At 39.2% G+C, this 19,056-nt stretch overlaps 1 protein-coding gene across 13 annotated transcripts in view; it reads left to right on the forward strand.

Moving 5' to 3' along the window:
* The window catches only part of slc4a4a (solute carrier family 4 member 4a), a 68,907-nt gene that overhangs the window by 39,176 nt on the left and 10,675 nt on the right, over positions 1-19,056 (forward strand). For all 13 annotated transcript variants that reach the window (XM_035997507.1, XM_031305245.2, XM_035997517.1 and 10 more), the window contains 14 exons: positions 1,252-1,406; positions 2,005-2,118; positions 2,331-2,505; positions 2,593-2,726; positions 3,390-3,664; positions 5,090-5,160; positions 8,479-8,664; positions 8,782-8,895; positions 10,223-10,384; positions 11,447-11,625; positions 13,232-13,304; positions 14,863-14,931; positions 15,187-15,360; positions 16,672-16,833. In XM_035997507.1, coding sequence (XP_035853400.1) covers positions 1,252-1,406; positions 2,005-2,118; positions 2,331-2,505; positions 2,593-2,726; positions 3,390-3,664; positions 5,090-5,160; positions 8,479-8,664; positions 8,782-8,895; positions 10,223-10,384; positions 11,447-11,625; positions 13,232-13,304; positions 14,863-14,931; positions 15,187-15,360; positions 16,672-16,833 — 2,043 coding nt within the window. The remainder of the gene's footprint in view (positions 1-1,251; positions 1,407-2,004; positions 2,119-2,330; positions 2,506-2,592; positions 2,727-3,389; positions 3,665-5,089; positions 5,161-8,478; positions 8,665-8,781; positions 8,896-10,222; positions 10,385-11,446; positions 11,626-13,231; positions 13,305-14,862; positions 14,932-15,186; positions 15,361-16,671; positions 16,834-19,056) is intronic.

Here is a 19,056-nt window from a genome sequence, read left to right on the forward strand (position 1 = left end):
CTGGCTGTGTCTCAATTTGTTTTTGCGAGTAACCAACTTGGGTACTCTAGCTATATAATTCAATGTGAGTACACAAATGTTGAAATGACATAAAATGCCCATCCCTTGTAGCCGTGATAAATTAGCCTGAAGCTAATGCTTACCTGTTCAGGAGGATATTAACCAACTCGGTGTCCTTTTGGGCTCTAAGCTGTCTCATCTTTCAAATACATCTCCAATATTTTCCCAGGGTTTGTTACGTCTCTGGTCATGCAACTGTTAGAAACAGAGCAGGGTTTTTTAGTTCGGGTAGAATCTATCTCCGTTGATCCTGTTCGTTTGTTTGCTGCTTTCATGGCTGTGCTAACGTTACAGCTGTAGCGCGCTGGGTTTAAGTTTTTACAGGTATATCTGGCAACCTGGCCTGGGCAGTTGATAACAACACACAGGCCAAAACACAAACAGACATTCCGTCACGGAACGGAAATTTCAAAAAGAGAAAATACTGGCATTAACATTGTTGTTAGAAAAGATAGTATTTCAACTTAGCATGTTTTCTTAATATCTGATACTGTAATACATTTTTGGATTTATTACAGTAAATATATTACATGTACATATTGGACCTTTAATGCTGACAATGAAATGTCTTTCATACAATGCAACAGGCCATTTTCACTCACAATATGTATGCTTTAATCTTGTTACCTTTCAACAAGTACAGAGAGTATAATATAACAATATAAGAGAAGTCCAGCATAATACCCACACTATAAATGCTATGTTTGTGAACACCTCACTTGATTTTTTCTGACACGTTTTCAACTTTATGGTAATTACTTAGGACTTATTTTATGTTGTTGTATTTAATTGGATTATGTGCCAGCTGTTGCTTAACCCAGCAGAATTTCTGAACAAGCTACGTGAGAGGCATTTTATTAACCTTGCAAAGATGTGTCAATCATCAGGAATATTCTTCTAAGTTGTCCTGTGGGGAAGAAGCTGTTATTTTCAGGATTTATTGTATCAACATTATTAGTTTATATTTGACAATATAAAGTATACAGGCATTGTTTAATGTTTATCTTCTGTGCAAATAAAGACCTAAAGTATGAAAACAACTATGTTGCTTGAAATTAAAAGTCAGATGTGTTCAGTAGAAAATCTCTCCTCCCCATACATTATTCCTCAGATGTGATATTACAGTTCGCTGCATGGTTTGACGGGTCTCTTTCACACTTGAATGCCTCGTCCTTCTCCGTCTGTGTTCAGGTCTTTCATGACATTGCGTATAAGGCCAAGGACAGACAAGACCTGCTGGCTGGTATCGATGAGTTCCTGGATGAGGTGATCGTGCTTCCTCCTGGAGAGTGGGACCCGGCCATCAGGATAGAGCCTCCGAAATCCCTCCCCTCCTCTGACAAAAGGTCTATAAGCTTAAATTAAACTGTGAAAAGTATCTGTATCAGGATTCAGCAGTGGAAACATACATTAAGTAAGCACACAAATAGTCAATGCACGAGTACATTTAAGAACAATTTTGTGGTTAAAAAAAAAAATCTGAAAATGTCAGCAAGTACAAGACTTTCTGCACCTGTTCTGAATGCTGTGTTTGCAGTAACTACATTATGTTACAGAAGAGCAGTGGTTGCAAAATCACTGAAGGGTGTCCAGCTGTACAGCACAATGTTCAATTATGAAAGAGCAGCAGTGTGTTTTATTTAAAGCTGCAGTGGTACTCAGTAAAGCAGGAACTTCTCAGCTGTCTACTGTATGTGAGCACTGATATGTCAGGCTTTTTAACCATGTGACACATATTCACATTGTCTAATTGACAACACTAAAAAAGGCTAAGACATTATGCAGACACTGACATTTTCATGGCAGCTAAAATGCAAAAAATGGCAGGCTGGGTAAACTTCAGTAGATATTGTGGTGTTCAAATATATGATCTGCATCAGATAACTGTTTTCAGTGTTAATCAGAGGTAAAGTGCCTGCCAGACTGAACAAAACTGTATTTTAGGAAAAACATGTATGCAGGCGGGGACCCTCACATGAACGGAGATATGCCTCATAATGGAGAGGGTCACGGAGGAGGGGGACACGCCGTAGGGGACGAGCTGAAGAAGACTGGAAGGTATGAAATAATTAAAATATATATATGTATACTGTATATATATTCTTATATCTTGAAACATTTGCCCTCACAGTGCTAATGATTCAGTGTTGCATATGTCATGTTTTGTAGTTATCTGCATACTAATACTTTGAATACATTTTCAAAATGTCTTTGTTGTGCTTAGTATTCCATGTTGTGGAAAAACACACCATTTGTTTTTCTGTTTTCAGGTTTTGTGGAGGTCTCTTACTTGACATCAAAAGAAAAGCGCCTTTCTTTGTCAGTGACTTCACCGATGGATTTCACATTCAGGCCTTGTCGGCCACTTTGTTTATCTACCTGGGAACTGTGACAAACGCCATCACCTTTGGTGGTCTGCTGGGCGATGCTACAGAAAACATGCAGGTCAGACTGACTTCTTTAACCTTTTAACAGTTTGTTAACCATTTATGTTCTGAATTATTCCCTAACTCTTCACCTCCATGTGTGCAGGGTGTGTTGGAGAGTTTTCTGGGCACAGCGATCACCGGTGCGATTTTCTGTCTGCTGGCCGGCCAGCCTCTCACCATCCTCAGCAGCACCGGTCCTGTTCTGGTGTTTGAACGCTTGCTCTTCAATTTCAGCAGGTATCTTTCTCCATCCAGAGACCCTGTTTACTGATCATATATGATTCAGGGCTTAAAAGGTACTTTATCATCATACTAAACTTTGGTTGGTGACACTCAAAAAGCTCCAAACATGCTTGTTATGAATGTTGTTTTTAATGTAGGTCATTCAGAGTTTTAGGGCCAAAGTTGGAATCCCTTGATTAATTTTTCTTAAAAATAGTCTTTTCTTCTCAAAATAAATTACGTTATCCATAAAATAATGCCGCAGGAAATTCCGCCGGATGCATATATTTTTTGCCGATATCCGTTTCCTTCCGCTATCTTTTTTGTTGGAATTTTAAACTCCAGTGGATTTATGAGGACTATGGTTACCTGCTCCTCAGATCTCTGCAGGGTAAATCCAGACAGCTAGCTAGACTATCTGTCCAATCTGAGTTTTCTCTCGCACGACTATTTTGCAGCAGCTCCATGCAGAGTTTGTGACCATGATGATTGTGATTGGGTTAAAGAAATGCCAATAAACCAGAGCACGTTTTTCTCCCATCTCGGAATGCTTTGTGGACTAGTCAGACCCTCCTCCACTCTGCAGCATGAGGATGGTCTGGCAAAGCATGACTAGAGTGTCCCTAATACTAATAATAGTAGTTTAGAAAATTTGTTTTGTGTTTTTTTTCTATACAGAGAAAATGATTTTGACTACCTGGAGTTCCGCCTGTGGATCGGGCTGTGGTCAGCGTTCTTCTGCCTGGTGCTCGTGGCTACTGACGCCAGCTTCTTGGTTCAGTATTTCACCCGGTTCACTGAAGAGGGCTTCTCCTGTCTCATCAGCTTCATCTTCATCTATGATGCCTTCAAGAAGATGCTCAAATTAGCTCACCACTATCCCATTAACTCAGAATTCATGATGGAATATGTCACACAATATGACTGCCTCTGTATGGCCCCTGCTGTTCTAGGTGAGACGTTTAACTTTGAGGATTTTAGCTGACATTGGTATCCAGACTGAATGAGCAGAGTGTGTTGAATGCTGATAAGACACATTGCTATTGATTAACCTGTTGGCTGTTGCAGGTTTTAGTTCATAATTGTTTAATAGATTTGCCATTTTTTATGGAACGTTTGGTTGTGAGGAGCAATTACAGCTTTATGGGCTGGTGAGATTTAGTTGTGTTTTAGTGTGGCTCAAATGACCAAATATTTCTATGGTGTGATAATTACAAAGCTTTTTGGTTTTGTTGTGAAAAAGTAAACAGATGCTGTTGATCTTTTTGAATACGACACAGTATGCCTCTTAATTTTATTTTCTAATGGAGGATGGGAGATGAAGAGGAGTGCAGCCCTGAATTAATGATTAATAATCCCCTGCTGCTTTCAAAAATATCTGACACCCACGGAAATATGCTATTTCTCCTGCCGCTCCACATAGACTACAGTGCATAACAGGGAGGGGGAAACAACAGATGCTTACTTTTGACGAAAAACCGGCTGGTGTAACACATACAGTAATTCAGGGAAACTCCTGGCTGGCATCATAGCCAAGCTTGCGCTATGCAACTAATATGCCTTCTATGTTAGAGGCAGAGCTGGAGGATGATGGGGGATTGTCGTCAATTTCCCTGGTAGAAGTCGCTGAGGAAGTCAAACAACTCCACAGTGGCAAAGCCCCGGGGATTGATGAGATCCGTCCAGAAATGCTGAAAGCTCTGGGTGTAGAGGGGCTGTCTTGGATGGCAAGCCTCTTCAACATTGCGTGGAAGTCTGGGACGGTGCCTAAGGAGTGGCAGACCGGGGGTGGTTCCCCGTTTCAAAAAGGGGGACCAGAGGGTGTGTGCCAATTACAGGGGTATCACACTTCTCAGCCTCCCTGGTAAAGTCTACTCCAAGGTGCTGGAAAGGAGGGTTCGGCCGATAGTCGAACCTCAGGTTGAAGAGGAACAATGCGAATTCCGTCCTGGTCGTGGAATAACAGACCAGCTCTTTACTCTCGCAAGGATCCTGGAAGGAGCCTGGGAGTATGCCCAACCGGTCTACATGTGCTTTGTGGATCTGGAGAAGGTGTATGACTGGGTCCCCCGGAAGATAATGTCGGAGGTGCTGCGGGAGTATGGGGTGAGGGGGTCCCTTCCCAGGGCCATCTAATCTCTGTATGACCAAAGCGAGAGCTGTGTCCGAACGAGATCCAGGGTACAAGCGGCCGAAATGGGTTTCCTCAGGAGGGTGGCTGGCGTCAGTTATAAAATGGCCATCTATTCAACAGTGTCATTATAGACTTATGGGGCTAATATAAAATGGTTCTAGACAAAGTCTTGTTGCTTTAGAAACTTGTTCGTTGTTATGCACTGTGTAGTGTTAAAAACTAAAGTTTTGTTGTGTTTTTGCAGAGAACAATACAGACATCATTGGGGATCCTTTAGAGGGTACTTCAGTCTGGTATTGGAACAACACTGATCTGGTAAGTGTACTCTGCATGTTTTTATTGCTGTCCTCATTTGATGATAGCCAAACCTCGTTAACTGATCATTATCAGTTAACTGGTCAATTTTTATACCGATACCGGTACTGGTACCTGGAATTCGGTACTGGTACCCAGGGGTACCTTTTTTCAGTAGCAACCTATTTCATCCTATTTACATTTATTTATTTAGAACATTTTACACACCACACAAAATAAAAACCTGTCCCTACCTCCCTCTCCCCTCCCAAACCTGTCCCTACAACCTCCAGCTTGTCAGTCTGTCACCAGGGGTCCGTTTCAGGAAGGACCCTGAACTCTGAGTTGATTTACCCTGAGATGGGAAACCCTCAGTTTTTGGTTCCAGAACAGCTGATTTGAGTTGATTCAATCAACTCAGAGTAGGTTCACTCAGAGTAAACAAGTGCACCACCACTATAAAAAGGCAGCATGAATGGAGCCATGATACTACGATTCAACATGGCAACAACTAGGGCTGGGCAATATTTCAAAATGATATCGATATCGTGATATGAGACTAGATATAGTCTTAGATTTTGAAGAATTGTAATATTGTTACATGGTAAGTTTAGTCTTTTCCTGGTTTCAAAGGCTGCATTACAGTAAAGTGGTGTCATTTTCTGAATTTACCAGACTGGTCTAGCTGTTCTATTATTTTCCTTTAACCACTTAGTCATTATATCCACATTATGATGGTTATTTATCTAAAATCTAAATGTGGAAGATATGATGTGAAAGCACCAATTGTCAACCTTACAATATCGTTGCAATATCAAAATTGAGGTGTTTGGTCAGAAATATCGTGATATTTGATTTTCTCCATATCGCCCAGCCCTAGCAACAACCACAAACATCTGGTCGGCGGAAATACTCATGCGCACATACGAGTTTGAACATATATTTCGTTAAAAAAGCAACACAGAGGCTGCTGCAAAAGAGAGAGAATTTGCGTGGGAGAAAATTGCTGCAAGAGTAAATGCGTAAGTTCCAATATAGTGTATTAATATCATATTTAATTGTAAGTGTAATATTACTGGTGAAATGGTATTGAACCTATAATCTATTTCATTTAGGTGCAATCCTGCGGGTGAAAACGTACTAGGCCTACTAATCCCATTCTGAGGCTGCAGCACCATCATTAACAGAATTATAATTCATAATCTTTTATTTCAAAGGGTTTACATCATTCACCTGCAATACTGTGGAACTCCTTTTTAATGGCTCTTAGTGGTTTGTGTCCAGGGAACACTACAAAAACGTTTAAAAAATGTTTCAGAGCGAGTCACACTCTTCTGACGGCGCTTTGCTATACAGTGGCTTTACTAATATGCTCCGCATCACCAATGTTGTAAAGAAAACTGCCGTAAACCAACCCTGTTTTTTTATTCATGCAGATAACAAACTGCACTAAAATGCGCCTGATACAGACTGAATGAATGAATGAGGAAATGAAAGAGCGCTGTGTCAGAGGGAGGAGACTGAGAGAAACACAAGGTTTATTGAAGAAAACCTGCTCCCGACCAGGCTAGGTTCACAGGCTCAGTTACCATAGTAACTGACTCTGAGGTTATGTTACCTCTTTTTCTGAAATGGGCTGGAGTTACCCCTATCTCTCAGGTTTGATTAACCTCCCTTTCTGAAACAGAAAACCCAGAGTTACCCTCATCTCAGGGTTAACAAACTCAGAGTTTTCACTAAACCTGCTTTCTAAAACGGACCCCAGGGCGCTGTTGTGCATGTCTCAGAGGAAGTGTAACCACACTGCGACCGCTTTCAGCTCGCCATTATGATGTGGGGGATCTGTATGGATTATGGATCAACTTTGGTCCATTAAACCACTACTGAATATTCAATGTCACAAAGAATTTATTGAACAATAGAAAATCTATTTAAAAATAGAAAACGTTAAAGGTGTTGTGTTTTATAACATGAGGTATGGGCTGTGTCCGGATGCGGACCTTGGTCCGGACTTCGAGAAGCCCTGATATAGTGGCATGTGTCACCTAGCTTTAAGCTGTGAGCGCTGTCCAGCAGAGAGCCACAAACTTAGCAGAAAAAATAGCTTAAAACGCAACTTTCTAGTGCAAAGTTAGCAATATCAAGTTAACTAGTAGTAAAGAAATAGATTGTATGCCTATTTATTTTTACAATGCAAAAAAAAAGTTTTTTAATTACTTTTTTATTTTTGTTTTAATAATATTGTTTTTTCAACTCTTTAACTCAGAGATCTTCAACAGGGGGTCCGGGGCCCCTAGGGGGTCCTCAGAGTTACTGCAGGGGGGCCACCAAATTATTGTTAATTTTTTAAAAGTGTTTACAGTACAGAAAAATACTTCTTTAACGTGGGACATGTGTGTCGGAGGGGATTAAGTAAGTCAAAAGTTGCAAAGAAACTCCTCCACACTGTCTAACTTGCAAAAAATAAATTTAATAGTAGGCAGTTTTCAGTATTAATAGTTTCAGTACTAGACCATCATCTGGCAGAATTAATGAAGGGAGTTTCTTTGCTACTTTTGAACACAAAAACAAAAGCACATTAATGATAGGCTTACCGGCCTTTAGGTAAGGTAGTCACTAAGGTAGCCATCCCAGATACAGTTAATCCCAAAGGATTCACTGTCACATGTACAGTATGTTTAACATTAAAACATGATTTATAAAATCATAAAACAATTATTTTTATAGCTTGGTTTTCTATTTAGGATTTTATTGTAGGCCCAGTTAAATATGCAACTTAATTTTATAAAATATGTAGTAGGGGGTCCATGCTCTGTCTCTCTCTCAGATAAGGGGTCCTTGGCTTAAAAAACGTTGAAGACCCCTGGTTTAACTGATTGTATTCATCGGTCAAAATTCTTAATATCGGTTAATGGTTAAACGGTTAATTAATCATTAACATCCCTAACTTCAAGCACTGTTTAAAATGAAGGACTTTGGTTTGAATGCCGCTGGAATTCTTTGACAATCTTGAACAGCCTTCTTGGAATTGGGTCACAAATCACATACCAACCGGGAGATAAAGATACAATTGTAGAGGAAAGTTGTGTTGTGTTTGTCAGTTCAACAATTTTACAAGGAAAATAGAACAGTCTGATAGCACTTGTTTCCAATTTGAGGTTATTGTGACACTAAGTTGGCTGGTTTTTCTCTCTGATAACTGTCACAGACCTTTAGTATTTTGGAGTAAACACTCCGCTCTTCTCAGCCTCAGTATCTGTCACAGCTTTGGCGGGACGCTCATTTGAATGACTAATTGTTTCTTATATAATTATAATGTTCTTTGTTTCCTTTGTACAGCCAATGAACGCCACGTGGTCGTCCCTCTCAAAGACAGAGTGCTTAAAATACAACGGAGAGCTGGTGGGCAAGGCCTGTGAATTTGTCCCAGACATCACCCTCATGTCCTTCATCCTGTTCTTTGGCACTTACACTTGCTCCATGTGTCTAAAGAAGTTCAAGACCAGCCCGTTCTTCCCCACTACTGTGAGTCAGCCACACTAAGCTAATTTAATCCAAGGGAATGCATTAGATGTGCAGCCTGTTTGAACAGCAGGTTACAGAGAACAGATTTGTCAAGTGTTTGTGTTACTTCTTACCCAGGTGAGAAAACTCATCAGTGACTTTGCCATCATCCTGGCCATCTTCATCTTCTGTGGAGTCGATATGCTCGTAGGAGTCGATACTCCTAAACTTATTGTGCCAAGTGAATTCAAGGTGAGTCCCTCCCTGCCTAAGTGCTCATGCCGAATGCACAAATCAAGTGCATTTTCTTTCGCTGTATTGCTTCATAGAACATAATAAGGTTCCAGTAGATTATTGTCAAGGTTTTAATCCTAAACACAATCTTGCATTTACAGTACTATGTGACAAAACGCAACTTATACAAAACATAAAAGTAATTGTTTTTTGTGATGGTTTACATCTGTAAAGTATGTTTTAAATTGCTACAGTATAACTTGATTTCCATATCACAGTGAAATTAACTAAAAAACAGTGGCTGTTGTAAAGGCAGGAAGCGGCAACAGTAGCTTAGGTGGTAGAGAAGATGGCAATTAAAAGTATGGTTGTGGTGGTTTGATTTCCGGCTCCTCCTGTCTGCATGTTGAAATTTACCTTGAGCATAGTCTCGCATTGCCATACCTGTCTCCACACCGCTGTGGAGTAAGGTCTGGCTACAACACACATTCTTTCTAGGATAAAAGAAAAAACCCTCAGGGTTGTTTGCATTTCTTTAAACCAATCACAACTTTTTTGGGTGACGCTAAGTTCCAGACGCTAAGTTCCAGACGCTAAGTTCCAGACGCAGTGACGGTGGTTCTGCAAAATGGTCTCAAGAAGGAACTTGTTTTGGTGAAGCATTTGTACCCCACAAAAGAAAACGTCACATACAATATTAAATAAAGTTAACTATTCACACAATACAGTAACGTGAGCTATTTAAATTAGCAGGATACATGGTTTAATGTAATTTGCTCTTACCAGTGTATCGCCATGTGCATTCTGTCCATAGCAATCCCCACCCATCGGTCCCAAAACGTCCCAGTTAGATTAATGCCATAAACATATTCTTTGTAAATCTTTACAATCATTCCTGACAGAACCAAACAGGCCTGCCTTATTGCACATCTAAATCTTCTTCAAAAATTTTCAGCGTGAAGCTTACTAGCTCGTAGTTTGTTGTTTCCCGTAGTGAAGGGACTTTGAGAACGGCAACACACTGAGAGCGGAAGGTGAGGGGCAAACCTGACATCATGTCAGGCTTAATCCTGGAAATTTACTTCCGTTGATTAAGACTACTTTGAGCAAGACACTGAACCCCAAAAGTGCTCTGTGTAGGGAGAAGTTTTAAGTCCCTTTGGACAAAAAACTGTAAGGTAAATCAATCTAATGGGTTTGGTAAATAATCATCAGAAATGTAAAGTGATTTATAGTTTATGGGCTAACGGAAACAGTAAAAGACAGCAATTTCTGTCTGTGTTGAGGTCACAAATGCCTCTTTGTCTAGTTGACGTATTGAAGCTTCTGTCTTCCTCCTTCACAGCCAACAAGTCCTAACCGGGGCTGGTTTGTGCCTCCGTTTGGAGGAAACCCCTGGTGGGTTTACCTGGTGTCAGCTCTTCCTGCCCTGCTGGTTACCATACTAGTCTTTATGGACCAACAGATTACTGCTGTGATCGTCAACAGGAAGGAGCACAAGCTGAAGGTAAAGAAGAAACCTTACCAACAAAGTGTGTATTTTAAGCCAGGTGGTAATTTGTGACCCAGGAGATGAAAGTATCAGAAATGCTAAATGTCATTCCTTAATATAATACAATACAGAAAGTTGGTGTTCTGTATACGAGTGAGGCAACGGAAGGTTGGGAGTCATTTTTGTTGAGTTCTTGTACTACAGATGGGAGGATTTGTATTGCAACAATTGGCTGTTTTTAAGAACATGCCTAACATTTAGTGCAGCATATGAGTTTGCAGCATAACTTGCATGATAAATTGCTGTGAAATGCTTGAATCTGCATTTTGTGTTTAAATTAGAATTTCAACAACAACAAAAAAATTCTTTGCAGTAAAAGAGTCTTTTTCTTTCTGTTTGTCTAACTTGATTTATGTGAAGTAGGGATTTTCATGTGTTTCCCACAACCTAGTACAGTTTGTACAGGACACTCGCTACCTTCACACTGTAGTTAAATATTGTTTTCATTCTTCTCGTGGGAGTGAGAGATGTTTCATGGCAGTGACTGAACATAGTTTGGTTCAAAAAGCAAGTTCAAGAGTCACTGCTGAAGTTGAGAAATGTTTTCTTTGATTTCAGCGACTCGTCCCTTTAAAGAGAACTGGTATATCTTTGTGGCAGAAGAGAACAAAAATTGCTCTTCTGCTGTTTTGTTATTCAGCATATTATACTATAAAACCATATAAGAGCTGTTTGCTGGGTTTTAGGTTTGCCTGTGTCTGCAGCCGTGCTCTACATACTAGGCTTGTTTGAGAGGATACCCTCACAAGCCGGATGTCCGGCTTTATCCCAGCAATGTACACGCGTTGAACCAGACTAATGTGTTACTGCTTAAGTCCAAGCGCTCAGCTTGATCTACTGGCAAGTTGTTTCCCTTCAAGCATTTCACTTCTGCAGCTCGTGGAGAGAAACTGTTGCGCCTAGCTCTCAAAGCTGCGCACATTCTGCAAGGGTCTGGCTCATCTCAAACAAGCCTATTTTCCATGCTTGATCATGCATATACATGACCTTTGACTTTGTGTTTGTTGTCTGTACCAGAAAGGGGCAGGTTACCATCTGGATCTGTTCTGGGTGGCCATTCTGCTGATTATTTGCTCCTTCATGGGACTGCCGTGGTATGTGGCTGCCACAGTTATCTCCATCGCTCACATCGACAGTCTGAAGATGGAAACCGAAACATCGGCTCCTGGAGAGCAGCCGAAGTTCCTGGGTGTGAGGTAAGAGTAACTCGAAACACTCAGACAATAACAATCATGCTGATGGCAGCTCTAATTTTTTATAGAATATCAAAATCCTGTCTGGGAATATTAGAGCGTTGTACAAGGATGAAATGTAAGGGACAAAGGAGTCACATTCATGACAACTGATTCATAGTAAATTACATTTACCCTGTTGCTATAGCACCATCTGTAGGAGAAATGCCAACAGATTTTACAGAATTGCTTAGAAGTATGCACCCAACATCTACATTTTGTTTGCAGTTGACAAATGACAATTTAATTTGGCAAACATAATAGAAAGCAGAATAACATCAAACACACACATGGATAACCTTTGGGACTCATCCAAATAGTTCATGCACCAAATTAGATGAAGATTGACAAAAGTTGTAGGATTGTTGAAAATGGTGGAAATGTGTGTGGTATATACTGAAATATTAGCTTTGAATAGACATGTAACGATACACTCAACTCACGATTCGATACGATTCACATTTTTAAGTTCATGATACAATTTTCTCACAATTCTTTTTAACAGAATGAAATGAATATTGCAGGGCGATTCATTTTTTATTTCGACAAGTTGTAATCTTTACACATTTAAATAGATGTTTAACCGATTCATGATTCATCGTTACATCCCTAGCTTTGAACCAAACAATCTAGGGAATTGAAAAACAAATAAACTTTTACAAAAACACAGTTATCAGCCAAAACACAAACTGTTTTATAAATGGCCAAATTGTTCTGCACCAAATTTCACTAAAATGTGTTCAGTAGTTATCCTGCTAACTAACACACAAACACGTGGACCAAAAACATGAAATAACTCTTTTTGTTAGAGGTAATGCACTGAAGTATAATAGGCTGATTTAGGTCATGAGTTAAGTAGTGGAGAAAAAAACCAAACACACTTCTTTTCATCCCTTTTGAGTTTTTTTTAAGATTATTTTTTGGGCATTTTCGGGCCTTTATTTTGATAGGACAGCTGAAGACATGATGGGGAGAGAGAGAGGGGAATGACATGCAGCAAAGGGCTGCAGGTCGGAGTCGAATCCGGGCCCGCTGCGTTGAGGAGTAAACCTCTATATATGGGCACCTGCTCTACTAACTGAGCTATCCGGGCGCCCCCTTTGAGCTTTTAAGAGAAAGATTCTCTCTGTTGTTCATTAGTCACTCCATGTACTCCAGTTAATTTGCATTGACACTATTAAAACATGTTTTTGTACATGTGCCTTTTGTGTTCATTAATAGATGGTTAAGACACTTTGTGATTCCTGTTTTTTGTTAGCTTTCTCGTCTGTTTGGTGATGTCCTCCAGAGCCTCCTGATGTGTCAGCTGTAAGCTGAACTAACAAACTATTGTAACATCTACTCCCAACTTTGAACTTCCTACAAATGTTGGGGTTGCCTTTGTTTTGGCCAAAACTGAACGAGCTTTGGGAAATGATTGATATTCTCAAGTAACTAACATCATTATTCAGGCTTTTCTGTGAATTATTTGTAGGAAAAAGAGGCAAACATGTTCAAATCAAAAAATTATACAAGCAGACATTGTAATAACTTTTTTCCCCGCTCTCTCTTTTTTTGTTTTTTTTTGCAGAGAGCAGAGGGTCACCGGTGTGTTGGTGTTCATCCTGACAGGACTGTCTGTATTTATGGCTCCTATTTTAAAGGTAATTAATCAGATTGTTGTCTGTTATTAATCATTTAGTGTCTCAAGTTCAATCTTTAAATTCTCAAAATTACTGTGGCATTTGGAAACAAACGCCAAAACAATCAATATCGCCACACTCTGCTAACTTACAGATTTTTTAAATGTAAATGGACTGTATTTATATAGCGCGTTAACGACTACTCAAAGCACTTTTACATAGTACAGGAACCATTCACCATTCACACACATTCATACGCTGTGGCTGCCGTACAAGGTGCCACCTGCTCATCAGATAAACACTCACACAGATTTACACTTCGATGCTCAGCATCGGGGGCAACTCGGGGTTCAGTGTCTTGCCCAAGGACACTTCGACATGGGACTGCAGGGCCAGGGATCAAACCACCAACCTTCCGATTGGCAGGCGACCGCTCTACCACTGCTGCAGACGCCCCGTTAAAGACTGCCTTTTGTGCTTTAAATTATATAAACTGTCAGGTTCTTTTAAGAGTTTGAATATACATCAACCACAAAATGCAATAACAGAAATAGCTTAACACTGATGGACAAAAACGGGTTGATCTGGTAAAAGTGGTTGTAAACATAACAAAGCACTAGTGTTTATATTATGAAGAAAACATAAATTAAATTAAAAAAATGGGTCAAAATAAGGTACTAAGTGGCCGGGTTAGCTCAGTTGGTAGAGCAGGTGCACATATATAGAGGTGTATGCCTCGACGCAGAAGGTCCAGGGTTCGAGTCCGACCTGGACGATTTTCCTGCATGTCTTCCCCCTCTCTCTCCCCTTTCATATCTGGCTGTCTTTTCCATTAAAGGCTGAAATGCCCAAACAAATCTTTGAAAAAAAAAAAACAAGGTAATATGTCTTTTCTTAATTGACAACTACATTTATTTTTTGGGTTCTTTTTGACTTACTCTCTGAATAATACATACATAATAAGACATATAAGCTGTCATTTCTGTATTGGTCCGTCCACAAACCGCTACACTAAACGCTGCAGACTATATATGCTGAGGTCAGCAGTCAGTGGAGCACATAATCTGAGTATACATTAACTTCCAGTGAGACAGTGTAAAATGTGGGATTATCGCAGACTCATTAACCTTCATCTCCTGCTAATGAGAGACTCGTTTGGTTCATACATTTTAAAATGTTAGTAAGAAAAATTATGGTGGTTGTGTTCAGCATTGAGGCAATATTTAAAAGAAAATATTTATTGAACAACTGCCGAAATTGACAAAACCTGTATGTGACAAATGGTTCTATAATATGTTAACATGTCTTTAATGTTTTTATAATACCAATGTTTTTAGCTGATCACAATAGTTCCCTCACTAAGGCTAAGCAACAAGCGCCTTCACCCCACTTAATCATATTATTAAAGTCTAACTACTTCCAGTTTGGGTTACAAAGGTTATATTAAGATGGAAATGCTGATATAAATAAATGTCCTTGAAGCAGTTTGTGCATGAACAATGAGCTGGAATGGCTGATTTGTGTTTTTGTCCACATTAAAATAATTAGCTTTTTTTCCTTCCTTCTCTATTTGACCTAGTTTATCCCCATGCCTGTGCTGTATGGAGTCTTCCTATACATGGGGGTGGCCTCTCTCAATGGAGTGCAGGTAAATGTTACATAGATTTCTTTTGTCATCATAAAATACAATGTGTAGATTGTAGTGTTGAGCAATGGAAACTAATCTGGACAAACAAACACTTATTATTATCCTTGCACACATTCCATGTTAGTAGTATTTAAACCTTGTTTATTAATCTTAGTATCCAAGAAACAAGCCAGCGACTAGCCGTTTCTCTGATATACAGTATTCATTCATGCAGCGCATCCTGTCATGTGTACTTGCACCTCTATCTGTCTGCAGTTCATGGATCGTCTCAAACTGCTTCTGATGCCAGCAAAGCATCAGCCGGACTTGGTTTACCTGCGACACGTTCCCCTCAGGAAGGTCCACCTCTTCACCTTCATTCAGATCCTTTGCTTGGCTCTGCTCTGGGTCCTTAAGTCCACTGTGGCCGCCATTGTATTCCCTGTCATGGTAAGAGTAATTTGTATTAATTTGAAAGACTTGTGTTTGTAGGCTACAAATGACCACTAATGTTTATGTTTAATCATCTTGATACTAATAAAAGGTTACCAGTATTTCAGTATCTTTGACCATAAACTATAGTTATTCTCCTTGTTGATTATTTGATAAGTTTAGTCTGTGAAATGGAACGAATAATGAGAGATGCCTGTCACAAATGAATGTTCTAGAATAAGGCTTATATTCATTCAACTTGTCATTTTAAAGGATGAGCGTAAAAATGGAGTGGTCACAGATAAAAGCAGCTCAGTCGAGTCAGCTTGACATGATCAGACTGAATTATGGCTACACTGAATTACACTGTGTACAAATGATATGCTAAATTCACGTGTTAGAGGGTTGTTTATATCAGTGATAAACCAGTGCCATGGTGCTTTTACATAATTACTGTTCAGGGTCACTAACACAGCCCCCAAGACTTTATTGCACTTGTAACTGTACTTTGAGTTATAGTTATTGTTCTGTTCTAAGGCAGGAAGTGACTGTTAAAGGATTTCTCATTAACTGTAACTCACATTGTTTCGTGGATTTAAAAGGTTACCAGTGTATAAATATTATTATTTATCAAATATGATGTTAAGATGTGCATCGCTTATCACTTGTTATTTAGTTTACTTAAAAATATATTATTAACAAAATAGTCTAACTTTTTAAAATGGTGTTGCAAAGTACATTTAGTATATTTGCCATTTTCAATACCATTTTTCTTGAATTTAAATGATCATTACGAGTTTAGAACTACCAATTCTCAGTTTGATATTGGCTTTTGCTCCATTGCACATTTAAAATAATGTTTAAGTTGTGTATCAAAGTCTTTATTAACCTAGCTTTTTACTGCAACATCAGCTCATTTTTATATTTATAGATTACATTTTAGCATATTTACTGTGAAGTAAAAAAAATATATACAATATACTGTATTTAAACTCTATTTAACCTTTATTTATCCAGGTAAGTCGATTGAGAACAACTTCTCATTTGCAACAACATACCAGGGCCTTGCTCAAGGGCACCTCAGTGGTGAGGGAGGGTTAAGCGCTGCTCTTTCACTTTCCCCACCAAGATTTTTTATTGTTTTTTTCCTGTCGGTCTGGGGATTGAACCGTCGACCTCCCGGCCACAAGCTCGCTTCTTTAACCTGTTAAACCTAACCTGTTCTTTAACCACCACTCTCCCAACATACTACTTCATAGACCAGACTGATCATTAATTCAACAAATGACCTCCCAGTCCACTCTAATCCTCTTGTTCTTCTGCGTTTAGATCCTTGCTCTGGTGGCCGTCAGAAAAGTGATGGACTACATGTTCTCCCAGCATGATCTCAGCTTCCTGGACGACATCATCCCAGAGAAGGACAAGAAGAAGAAAGAGGACGAGAAGAAGAAAAAGAAAAAACAAGGCAGCATAGACAGCGATGCTGAAGACGTAAGGTTTTTGAATTTACAGTTTCAACACAATACACTACGCAACAAGCAAGTATCTTTGCAAACAAACAAGCAAATGCTTTATTTTTCTCCAGTTTTTTGTTTACATGACAGCCCGTCCCCAAGCCTGTGAACCTCACCCACAACTTCCAGCCCTGCTCCCAATTCCCAGTTGTCTCTTCCTTTGCAGCAGCATGTACCCATTTCAGTGTTTACCCACTGGTTAAGCCAGGCCCGTATTAAGACAATGTGGTGCCCCTGGGCACTATACCTCAAAGCCCCCCCAATTCAAAATGTCTATCAATTCAAAAAGCCAAAATCAATACTATATATTGCAGCATTGTTCCGACTTTATTTCACGGGCCCTGAAAGCAACTCCGCTGATTGGTCAAAAACTTTCAAAAGCATCATGGGAAAGCTAAAACTGCTTTAGCATCACAGCTAACGGCAATAAAAGGACCGAAAATGAATAAGATATGGACAAAAGACTATCAATATTAGATCTAAGAATATGGATTTATTGCACAAAGTCCTCTGAAAGAAATGCGAGTTATAGTAAAAGAAGCGCAGACTGTAGACCAGTCTTTTACACTTCTCTGTATACTGAACAAACTCATGAAACGCACCCACTGTGCTGTGTGCTCGAAAAACACGGAGAAGGGTTGGGCCCATTTTTGATTATTGTTTACCCCCCCCCCCCCAAATGATACATTTGCACGTACTTGTGGACCAACTCAACTCTGACAGATTGGGGAGGGAAGTGATAGTGGTCATGTAATATTGATTTATTTATAATGTATTATTATTATTATTATTGTGAAATTAGTGTTCATAAACAAGTATGGTCTTTCAACAATTTCAAGTGAATAATATAACAATTTACGGAAAATATTGTTAAAGCTTGTGTCATGTGGTGCCCCCCCACTGGTTGTGAATGGTTGGTGCCCCTGGGCACTGGCCCAAGTGTCCTTATGGATAATCCGGGCATGGGTTAAGCAAATATCCAGGTTTACAGATGTCAGTTTGCTTACTTAAGTTGCAGAGTTGTCTTTACCTCATTTTCAGTTGGTGTAAAGTAGTTTCCCTAATCACTGAAGGTTTGACAATGCATCATATGCTAGAACTCCTTTGTGTCATAGCGTTGGAACAAAAACTTGCAGAGATATTATAGATACAAGGTGCAAGTGCCACTGTCTTATTTTAAGTGATTATTTATCTCCTTGGTGGAAACAATAAACATCCTGCAGATTTGGATTTGTGTTTTGGCTACTGGAAGTAACATTTGACTGATTTTCAGTAGAGCTTCTTTCAGTTTCTAGTACATGTTTTTTTGACTGACAAGGAGCACAAGGCAGTTGTATGAGTGTGTTTTATATTTTTGCATTTCTAATATTTAAGGTTCAGGTGTCTTTAGGATAATTATACTCAAATTGGAAGATAGTCCTCACTCTTTAGTGTTAGAATTTTGACTTTTTTAAGTGATTGGGTCTACTCAGTTCCTAGCCGACCCGGCACCAGGGTCCAAATTAAATTGGGAAATAGTTTTGTTTTTCGTTTGGTTCCACTGCATTTTTTGATCAGGTCTGTTTTTTTTTTTATTTAACTTAATCATGGACATCGCATTTGAGGAGATTTTTTTTTAATGGATCCATTTCAGATCGAATGAAGACCTCTAGCTCGAAGCCAGACAGATCAGTGGTCAGAATTTGTTTAGATGATGATGTTACTTGCCAAAATCTTGAAACTATCAAATAACCATTTAAAGGAATTAAATTACTTATAGATTAAATCCTATAAATTACCTGGTCCAAATTCTCAATGGATAATTTAGCACATCTTTAGAAGAGCTGGATGTGTTTTTCTGCTTAACAGAGATCATTGACAGCCCTGTGAGTGATGCATTTGTAAAATGGTCATATATATATATATATATATATATATATATATATATATATATATATATAATATATCCCGTATAGTCCGCAGTAGTTAAAGTAACTCCTCTCCCAAGCCAATTTCTACTAAAGCTTGACATCAATTGGTTAAATTGTTATTAAGTTTCAAGTAATAAGACAGGCAGAAAGGTGAATTTTTCAACCACATCAGAAACTTCTCAGAGCCATGTTACATTGGCTCTTTTGCCTTTGGCAACTAGGGTAACCAGAAAGTATAAAATAGACCCAGAGATTCAAGATGCATTACCACCAGCTGTTTTATAACCAAT

This window comes from Sander lucioperca, chromosome 2 (genome assembly GCF_008315115.2).
Source record: "Sander lucioperca isolate FBNREF2018 chromosome 2, SLUC_FBN_1.2, whole genome shotgun sequence".
Lineage (NCBI taxonomy): Eukaryota > Metazoa > Chordata > Actinopteri > Perciformes > Percidae > Sander > Sander lucioperca.